The sequence below is a fragment of the Notamacropus eugenii genome, chromosome 1 (genome assembly GCF_028372415.1).
Source record: "Notamacropus eugenii isolate mMacEug1 chromosome 1, mMacEug1.pri_v2, whole genome shotgun sequence".
NCBI lineage: Eukaryota > Metazoa > Chordata > Mammalia > Diprotodontia > Macropodidae > Notamacropus > Notamacropus eugenii.
This window is the reverse complement of record NC_092872.1, coordinates 696,982,677-696,993,655: the sequence shown is the minus strand read 5'-3', so window position 1 is coordinate 696,993,655 and position 10,979 is coordinate 696,982,677. Positions and strand designations below refer to the sequence as shown.

General features: G+C 43.7%; 1 protein-coding gene across 1 annotated transcript in view; it reads right to left on the bottom strand.

The window, feature by feature from the left end:
* Window positions 1-489: 489 nt before the first annotated feature.
* PLA2G15 (phospholipase A2 group XV) overlaps window positions 490-10,979 on the bottom strand; it is a 42,996-nt gene continuing 32,506 nt past the window's right edge. Inside the window, exons 3-6 of the mRNA XM_072636152.1 lie at window positions 9,957-10,075; window positions 7,327-7,425; window positions 6,672-6,896; window positions 490-4,216 (exon numbers count right to left, since the gene is read on the bottom strand). Of these exons, the coding sequence (XP_072492253.1) occupies window positions 3,705-4,216; window positions 6,672-6,896; window positions 7,327-7,425; window positions 9,957-10,075 (955 nt within the window). The 3' untranslated portion in view covers window positions 490-3,704. The remainder of the gene's footprint in view (window positions 4,217-6,671; window positions 6,897-7,326; window positions 7,426-9,956; window positions 10,076-10,979) is intronic.

The window sequence follows — 10,979 nt, the reverse complement described above, 5'->3', positions numbered from 1 at the left end:
TCCTATTTATTCTGTATATGACTTGTTCATATAGTTCTTTTGCACGTTGTCTCTCTCTCACAGTTGGACTGTGGACTATGATGGAGTGGTAAGGGAAAGGAAAAAAAGCCTGCCAGCAACATGCTCCAAGTTTAGGGGCTTTGTTTTCAGCTTGACTCTAACTATTCCCCAATAGTGTCCTCTCCACTGAAGCCTATCTGTACTGCACCCTGTCCTCTCAGGACCAGGTTCTTCTTTTCTTTCAAACAATTAACTCATCTGATTAAATTATGATATAGAAAGACTATTAGCAGAGCAAGTCAGGTCCCCTCCACCCCTCCTTTAGTACCCCTATGGTTAACATGGTTAACATGTGACACATACTTTGGGGGCGGGAAACAATGGAGTGTGACCATGATCTCCCCTTCCTTCCCCACCCCCCTGTATAATTCCCAGCACTGGGCCTGCATATAACCAATGATTAAAACAGATTTGAATTTGACTAAGAGATGCCTTGCATTATCAGATTTACTTTTATTACTATACATGAAGTGTCTCAAGGTACACATGTGCAAAATTTCCCAGTGAAATCAGTCATTCAAACCAAAAGATATATGCACATAAGCACACACACATACACACATACATTATATATATATATATACATATAGCATGATATACAATAAAATCCAATAGATTTCATATAAAATACTGTTAAAATATAGAGCAGCAAAGTCCTGGCAAAACATTCCCTGATATTTTTTTTTGGAGCAGACCCTGGATTCACTCCAGGGCATCCTCTGGGTCCTTGGTGGCCCTGGCCCCACTCCATCCTGGGGCCATCACTGACTGTGGTATCTGAGGTCAAAGCCAATGGCAGGCACGGTTTGCTACAGGGTCTCTTCCCAGCAGTTGTATTTTTAGCCTCCTCAGGATTAGAGCTGGAGATTTCCTCTTCAATCTTATTGTTGGAGAATACATTTGGTCCTCAAAAAATTTTCTGTAGGGTTGTTGCTTTTTTTTTTTTTAAAGAAAATTGCAATTTTTCCCCCTTGGGGAAAAACAACCAACAAAAACATAAACCTAAGCTGTTTGTGATGGAGTGGACAACTTCTTTTACTTGAACTCAAGCTCAGTGGTCATGAAATGTCAAGACATCTCAGTCCTCTTTTTAAAAATACTGCAATATTTACTTCAAAAACATGATCTGCATTGTGATTCTAGATTGTAGCTTGTATAAAAACAACACTGACCTGTCCAAATTAGCACACATTTGAAAAATCCCCTGCACTAACTACACAGGGATGACAAAGGGTGGCACTCTGGATCTCTGTGGATGGCACGCCAAGCAAACTCCCTGTTGGTGCCCTGGAGACAGACCCAAGTTCTCCTATTACATGGGAATCACTCAGGCTCTTGATAATGGCCCTGGCCAATTACCAACCAATTGGGGAGTCTTTAGGTGCTTCCTGACTCATGAAATCAGGTAGCACCTAGAAGTCAGGCCAGTTTAGGAGGGTCTGAAATCATCTGCTCCTGGCAAGTCAATCCAAATACTTGGAACAGGTTCTGGGTTAGGAATGCCAGCAATCTAAAGGAGGTGATGAGGCCACAGGTTAGGCTGAAGTAGAAGTAATAGGAGATGTGCCAGGGAAGGGAGGAAGCCACCATGCATTTTTCAAAAGATAGAATTTTAGGTTCCTAGATTTCTTCACAAATGGGGCTATAAGCAGAAACCTTGACCCTACTTCATCTGTCACCTCCTTCCTGGGTTAAACCACATTATATTAGTCTGGGGACTGAAAATTACATATGTAAATATGCACATAAAGCATGAGAGGTTATGTTCATCATAAAACCAATGCTACCCCCACCTTTTCTTCCATAAGATCCAGCTTTAAGGAAATTAATGGAGAGTGGAAAATCCTGATGCTGTCTGTAAGCTGAACTGGGAATTCCCTTTTTAGGGAGTAAACATAAGTCCTAGATCACTGAGAAGGGGTATTTTCTGGGCCCAACTGACCCTTGAACCCTTAACTAAACCTGATAACAAGAGTAGTTTTATGCCTTGATCCTTATGCCTTGATTTATGCCTTTATGCCTAGGATCCAGAAATAGCCTGGAGACTAAGATCCAATAGGATTTCTCATAACACAGGCTAAACAATGATTAAATTATACAAATACAGCAGTGGTCTTATGGGAGGTTAAGGGAGGTAGGGGGTAGAGATCACCAGTTCCTATGGGCAGTACAAGCAGCATTATCACTTGGTTCCAAAGTCTCCTTAGAACATAGTCATGGGAGGAAGAACTAAAGAAACCTGACAGTGAGGGGTAAAGGATATACAGTTTGCATAAGACTAGTTCATGGATTGAGGAGGAGGATTCAGTATAAGTACCACTAAAGCCCAGAAATGCAAGTACCTAAAATCTCATCCAGGAACTAGAATCCATTCTTCCTGTCATGTTGGTAGAACCTCTTGGATGGTAAATAATAAAGGGATCAAACCAGTGACCTGTCTGTTTGTCCCCTGCCCAGAAAACTCAGAAATGTACATGGATAATTAATTACTTTGGTACAAACATAAAACTCTTTCCCTAGATCCCCAATCTATAAAACAATAGCACCAGGGGACGGGATACTTCCCAGAGAAGTTTTTAAAAACCACACTGTGTGAAGCTGAGTGAGCGCTACAGTTCTCTCTTTGTGCTGAGAAAATACAGAGTCTGGCAGTAACACACAGTTAATACAGCCTTTCAAAATAGAAAGGGGGAGAAACACATCAAAGTTTAGGGTGCACAAAATGTCATAGCAGCAAGCAGATCCTCCACTTACAACTCAAGGAAAGGGCAGAGGGCATGTGTAACTGCTGGGCCAAAAGCAGAGAGGTAAACCACATGCACAGGGGCCTAGAAGAACAGATGCTTTATCCAATCCAAAGTTTGGGGAGTGGAAGGGTGGGAAGAAAAGGAAGAAGGTAGCAGGAAAGGAAGGGAGGCTCTGAAGAAGTAGACAAAAGTAAAGAAGCTAGCCTTGAATGGCCACTCGTGTTGTGTTGTGTAAAAGTCAGGACGTCCCAGGTCTTAAGGGCTGCTGGCCAAGAGCTGGAGACTGGTTTTGGCAGTATGGTCGTCCCTCCCCTCTCTCTCCCTCTTGAAAAAGAGGCCTGAAGCCTGAAGTTGCAACAGCACCAGCAACACAATGATGATTGGGCTGGATTCCTCTCTTCTCTTGAAGTAGGGTCAGCTGAGTCAACACCTGGACTGTGTCAAACTCAGGCTATGCCCAAAACAAGGTCTTCTTTACATTTCTGAGAATTTAAAATAAAAATAGAACCCAAAAGACAAGTTGGAAAACACATATGTGAAACCTTTCTAGAGATCTCTGAAACTAAACTCTTTGCCTCCACTCAACAAACAGCTCTACTAATAATCAGATTTGTTCACTTTAGAGAAATCAACAAAGCTCACTGTGTGGATTTGACCCAAAAGCCAACCAAATGGGATGATAAGGCCAGGAAAGAGAATCTAATCACTGATGCAGAGCAGAGACCTCATTCACATCAAAATGGCAAAACAAATCATGGCCTGTAGAGGAAGGCCCAGTTTAAAACCTTGATTTAAAAACAAACACCTTCAAGATAGTGAGGCAGCATTTTCCCCCTCATTGAGTTGGAAGGGAAGGCATCCAGGGTGATGGCGTGTGGAGGCTGTTGGGAAACAGCATCACAAACCAAAGAGAACATTTTTCAAGTAGGAAAGAGCCGTCCCATTTGAGAGCATCTGAATGTGTTCATTTCCCTTGAGCTCCAACAGGGTCACCTCGTACTTCTGCTGGTTCACCCACTTCTGGCAGTACAGGGAGCTCTCCACATTCACTGTGCCATCACCATCACCGTAGAAGATCTTGGGGTCTCGGTCAGGAAAGTTTTCATAATGGAAAGAGTCTGGGGTCTGGACACCAGTACCATAGAGGCAATGGAGCCGGACTCCAGGTGGTGTCATCTGATAGACCAAGGGCTCTGTGTCTTGTCTCATGAACCAGCCATCCTCAAAGCCAATATCCTTATAGAACTTCTCGTAGTCCTGAAGGGTGTAGTTGGCTTTGGGGGTTCTCACAAAGACTTTGTCTGAAGACCAAGTATAATTGTAGGGAAGTAGCCAATTGGTTGAGACAGCAGATCTCTGTTGCTCTCTGATTTTCAGAGGGCTGATGACCGGAATTCTGTTGTTGTCACCTGTAGGAGGGTAAAAGTTTTGGTTATTCATTATGGCTTGCCACCTGACTCTTCTCCCTGCCTACTAAGCAGCTCTTAGCTCCCTAAGAAGATCCAGAAATGTGCTGGGCTGAGTAAACACCTACTGACTCATTCAGATCAACCAAGAGGGGAGTAAGAGTGTGGGTTTGTATTAAATGAGTCCTTTCTCCTTGCAGAGAAGGGTCATGGAGGGTTCACTTCCCATTAGTCATTGTCTTTGGCCTTTGATTGCTCTGGGTTAGCCACCCCTACAAGAAAACCCATGACAAGAGCTCTCACCGCAGTGCTTCCTCAGGCACATGGCAGAATCCCAGGCTAGACTGAGATCCAAAGGGAGTTGAACTCAAGGAAGAAAGTATTGAAGACTCTCTGCCTTTCTCCAACCACGCAATCCATGAAGAACTTTAGAGGCAGGAGTGACATAGAAAGCCACCAGGTGTCACTGCTGACTCACAAGGCAGTGGCCCAGGGAATCCCAAGTTCATGTTCATAGCTTCTAGAGCTGAATGAGACCTCAGGTCTTCTACTTCTCTTTATTTTTAATAAGGAATATAATGTACAGGATAGTAAACTGACTTCCCAAAAGACCTACAACTGGGATTCCCATCTACCTCTGAGAACCAAACTCCTAACAACCACTCCATTACGCTACCCTGGCCCCATTACTGGAGACTTTCAATAGTCCAGTATCCTAAAGGTTGCTTAATGGAACCCAAGTTCAGGAAGAACAGCAAAGAACACCATTCCTAAATAAATGCCTGGGAGGAGGAAAAGCATGGAATTGTCATACACAAGGGCTGACAGAGCCCCGAGGGAATACCTTCTTCAATGCCTTCATTTTAAAGATGAAGACACTGAGGCAAGTTGACAACTCTGACAACTATGCCCAGAAGGTCTCCTGGAGATGTGGAACATAAACATGTAAAGAAAAAAGGGCTACTGGTCTGGAAAATAATTTCAGAGGATACACTCCCGCTTCAGGAACCCCTGGTGATATAACTGCTGCTGTCAAAAGCTTTACATCCCTTCTTCTCTATAAGTATAGAGATCAATCAATGAGTCTCATTTCTTTAAAGCCACATGGGGTAGTGTTCCTGGAAGTAAGGCTGAGTGGCAAGAGCACCAGACTGCACCAGACTCCATATCCCAGTCCAAGTTCTGCCACTCCCTAGCTGTATAAATTTAAGTAAATTACTCCTTTGCCCCAGGTCATCCTTTCTCTCAAAGTGAAATGAGAGGAGGTTAGACTGGAGGATTGATCTCAAAAGGCCCTTTGGTACACTCTTTAACCCTGCAGATAAGCCCTGGGGTCTCTGGAGCAATAGCAGCAAATGAAAATCACTACCTGGAGATGACTTTCTCTTCAGGGGAGGCATAGATATGGTGCTTTCAAGTTTGCAGAGCACTTGACAGGCATTGTAAAATCAGCTGCATGAGTAGGAAGGGCCTAAGGGCTTTGAAGTCCTTCATTTGGCAAGAGGAACTGATACCCACTCAGCCACCATAGGAATGAAGCAGGATATGAATCCAGGTTCAGGAAGATACACTCTATTTAGTATGCCAAGGATTATTTAACAGGGCCCTGGCAGCACCCATGGAGAGGTAACACTGCTATGATCTTCCTGTAATAGATGAGGAAGTGAAAACTTGGACAGAGTAAGTGACCCAGCTGTAATCCCAAACTATTGCCAGGTCTGGGATTGAACTCACGCCTTCCACAACACTGCCTCTCTCCAAATGATTAGCAGCTTCAGTGAATGGTGAGCTCATTACCTCATCCTTGGCTTGGGCCACAGCGTCATCAAGAGAAATGCTATTCTAGACTAAACAAAAGGTCAGGAAAAATCTCTGTCCTGATCAAGTCATACCTGAGTACTGCTCAGGCTAGGAGAGAACCACACTTCACTTTGGAAAAGCTGAAAACCCTCTCTCTCCTTCCTTCCCTCCCTCTCTCTCTCCCTCCTTTCCCCGCCTCTCATCATAAACAACGTGGCAGGTGGCTTCTAGTTGACTCAGTTACCCTGACACAAGGAAGGAAAGACAAAAGACCTGAGGAGGCTGCAGACAACAACTGTGAATGGCCAGTCCAACAGGCACATGCCACCTTCACAGCTGCTGCTGCAGAATCTAGTTCCTTATTCCCCTGAGAGCAGAGAGGCTGGCAGGATCTCTGGGAGATCTTCCCTTCGGAAAGACAATCAGGAAGCAGACATTAAAGAAAATAGAAAGCTGAAACCTTGCCCAGCCAAGTAGACTGATGGACTCCCAGGGATAGTTACTGTACGAAAGAGAGGGCGATACTAATACTCCGATTCTATAAATTAGGGATGACAGACAGACAAGGTCTTGATTCTCCTCATGACCTCTCCCTCTCACAGCAGGACCCCAGACCACCCTTGTCCCCAGAATCTACCTTCTCCCAGGAGGAACCTACCTGAAGCTAGAACTCGCAGGGTCTTGGCCACTCCTCCCCAGGGAGCGCCCAACGCCACAAAGGAATGGATGTATTTGTCCTTCCAGTCCTGTGACTGCTGGTTGAGGAAGTAAAGTGTATACATGTTGCCCATGCTATGGGCGATGAGGACAACAGAGCCTCCATACTGCTCATACATCATCTCAATCATCTTGCGGAGGGCATGGAAATAGTGTCCATTTTCATCTAGGAGAGAAAGTGAGCCAGGTGCAGATTGGAGAAAGTGGGAAAATCTCCACAAAAAAAAAGATTTGAGATGAAAACTTGGGGTTTCCATTGGGCTGGCTATAAGAACTGGAGTTGTAAGGGCCTGAACAAAACTAAGAGATGACAGGTAGGGGATTTTCTTATCCATTTTTCTAATTTTATTTTCTTTTGGACAAGACCGAAGAAGTGGGGCGAAAAGACAAATTCAACGAGGGGACAGTTTTTGCCTTTCCCTGAAAGGGCCTTCATCCCTTTAACAGAACATAAAAGAGCTTACAATAGAGTGACTCAGGTTCAGGGGATTCTTACAGAACTGGTAACACCCCAGCCTTATTTTAGGAACACATCCCTCCTCTATCACACACAAACCCCAGGCAAATGTCATCCATTCAAAGTCAACAGCACTTACTCGGGGCTCTTCGCCAGTCATAGGGAGCTCCTTGGACATCTTCTCCTCTCCTGTAACCCCAGCCCACTAGGCTCTCTACCAAAGTGAAGAAATAAGCTCCTGTGAAGGTCAGACACAGCACAGAATTGATTAGTGAGTGACTCCTGGTACTCACTGTCACAGTCCACCTAGGAACCTGATCTGATGCCAGAGAACATGAGAATGCTGCCTACGCTCATTTGATCGAACAGCTATCACCCTGTGCAGGAAACATAGCACTTTGGACATTAAAAACATAAGAATCTTCCGTTTCCTCCTCTACGGAATAAAGAAGATGGACTAGGCTAGAGAGATGATCTCAGAGGTGCCTTCCAACTCTAGATTCATGATTCCGCAAGTCTATGTATCCTCACAAAGCTGGAATGAGCACATCTGTGTGTGGCCCACCATAATCCCTTTTTGTTTCCTGGAAAGCATGCTCGAGGAGACTGGCTGCCATGTTCTATAAAAAACACCCAAAAAATAGGATTAACCACAGAAAATCCCCAAAATAAAAAGGAAATCAAGTTAGAAATGACTATAGGAGATTAAGGTGAAGATTATTCCAATCCAAAATTCACCTAATCACCACCATGTACTGCCTTAGCACCCAGTTCCAAAGCTTGCTGGGGAGGTAGAGTGGTACAATAGAAAGGGTTCCAGAACAAGGAGTCAGGGAGCCTTGGTTTTATACAAAAGACTTAAAATTTACAAAGATATTAACCTAACTATGTCATTTACCGAAGACCATACAGGCACTAAGTGGGAGAGCCAGAAGAGGAGAATCCAGATTCTCTTTTGAGTCAGATTCTCTGACTCAAAATCCAGTCCCCTTCTCCCCTCGCCATCCTGGTTCTACTAGCTGTGGCCCATAACCAATCCAATCCTCAGATGCTGGCCTAGATGACTGGATAAGGTATCCTCTAGCTTCATTACTCAGCATACCCTTCTCATTCTGTGATGATTTTCCAGTTTTCAAAATATAAGGTTTTGTTCTGAGAAGTCACCACATGGATTGGTCAATACTTGAGAATTATTTTAAAGAAAAAACCTAAAAGTTGCCTTATGACAGAAAAAAAAAATCTCTCCTTTTCACAAGAACATATCATCAACTCTCTGAATCTGGTGTGTGGAAATCACATGATACCAGCAAAGTATCAGCTGACTTTTATTCCAGAGGCAAGGCCCCACAGTACTTCTCAATAAACCACAGCATCTTCAAGGAAACAGGCAGCACATAGATTTAGAGCAAGGAAGGACCTTAGGGGCCAGCTAGTCCAGCCCCTTCCTTTTATAGATGAGGAGACCTTAAAAGGTAATTTGCCCAAAGTCCCTCACATGGTGTGCCAAGATCCCTGACTCCAGGTTCAGTGGTTTTTCCACTTTGATCCACAATTCCCAAGTATCAGGGGCCTTCCTAGATCAAGGAACATGACTTCCCTTTTCTCAGTGTCCATTTTCTCCTTCATTTACAAAAATGGAGGGGGGACGGGAGTAGAGAAGAGATGGAAATGTTCTCTAAGGTTCCTTCCAGCTTGTAATCAATGCTAAGAACTCAACACATTCTATTTTAGGAGGGTCAGGGATTCCACAGCATTTTTCTAGAAGATGACAGGATATAGCCCTGTCAAAGGTCGGTCCAATGACAAGCATTTAATAAGGGTTTCTTTGTATCACGCAGGTATTGAGTGTGGGGGATACTAAGAAAGGCAAAAACATGGTCACCCAACCAGTGAACCACCAGGTTGGCATTCAAACCCTGGGATTCCCAGTACAGTGCTCCTGGCCCTAGCCCTCTGCCTCCTGCAAACTCAAAGGGGAGGAATTCCACCCTCGTATGCCCTGAAAGGAGGGAAAATTGGTTTTATCTTCGGCATTCCTTAAAAGTCTGGCACCTTGTCTTCTCTATCTTCCCAGACTGCTTTGAACCACACCAATCCCTTCCTAGCTCCAAACTGACAGTACTTCAGACCTTAGGAATCCTCATCTATCAGCCAAGGAACACCTGTGTTAGCAGCCAACCTTTGCGTGTGTTTATGACTAGCTTCCCTAAAGACTAACCTCCTTCAGGGAGGACACTGTGTGTCCCTCATGGAAATAAAACAATGCCTTATACGGGCAGGCTTGTTCATTACATGACAACCAGACCAAAACCACCGCTCAGATATAGATCTGATGCCTCATTCTGGGGAGCAGTACAATTCATTATTATTATTGTAACTGTTGTTATTATTGTTTCTACAGGGAGAGGGAGCCATGGAGAAGGTCTAGTCAAATCTCTGACTTGAGATTTATTCGCATACACAGCAGCATGTTGTATAAAGAAAGGTTTTGCCACGGCATCAGAAGCCTGGAGTTTTGTCACTTCTTAACTGTGACCTTGGGCAAATCAGTCTCAGTGTCCTCATCTGGGATGATCACAGCTGGCTTCCTCACCTTGGCACTGTAAGAACCACGTGAGAATGAATGAGGAAGTGCTCTGTAAACCACAGAAACATGGATTTCAATACCACCAGTCTTATCCTCATGAGAAAAAAAATGATGAGCAGTTTCTATTTAGATGCTTGGGAAAAATCAGGAGGGAGGTACCAGGGGGACAGGATACTACCTACCAACAGAAGCTTTGTTAGGATCAAGGTATTCCACAGAAAAGGTATCTCCAAAGCCAGGAACCTTGACATCCACACCATCTGGGGACTGAGTGGTCCTGGTGGTTCTATTATATACCAACCTGTTGAAAAAGTCAAAACAACAGATACATATTTAACTACCTGAAAGTGTCCAACAATACTGCAATAAGCAGGGAATGTAATAGGAAGGCTTTGAAACTAAATGCACCTAATATCCATTCTCAAAACCTGTCATGATTGAGATGTTCAACAGCACACAGACCAGAACTGGGATATGTCACCTCTAAGGCTCTGTACTTCAATCTATCAACAAGTATCTATTAAACACCACTGGAGATCCAGACAAAACACAAAACAATCCCTACCCTCAAAGAACTTAGGAGAGATAATACATAAAATTAAGTACAACTAGATTCCACAATTGCAAATAATGCCTCTGAAGTGATCCTTTGTATTCAAATCCACACAATTTGAAGTTACAATTATGTAAGATACGATAGTTATTTCCAACCTAATATAAATATGCTGTGGGAATTCAAATAATTCAAGCAATTACAAAATTAATTATTCTTAATAATCAGGACCTAGCTATACATGTCTACAAAATTTACACACACACACACACACACACACACATACACGGAGAAATGGGGTGTGGGGAGATGAGCGAAAGTCTGAACTGAGGAGGTAGCTAAGCCTGAAGGGAAGCAGAGATTCTAACAACAGGTAAAGAAGCATCCCATTCTAGACTGGAGGGTATTAAAGTCACAGAGATAGAAGATGGGTATCTCTGGGATGTCTTTCTTGATACTTTCTCCCAGACGTGTCTAAGAAGATAGGGCGGTTAACACTATCAAATGTTGCCGAGGTCAAGAAAGATGGACGTTGAGAAAAGGCCACTGGATCTGGTCATTGGGAGATCATTGGTAATTTTGGAGAGCAGTTTTGGGTGGGGTGATAAGACCAAGTTACACTGCAAAGAGTTGAATAGTGAATGAAGTTAGA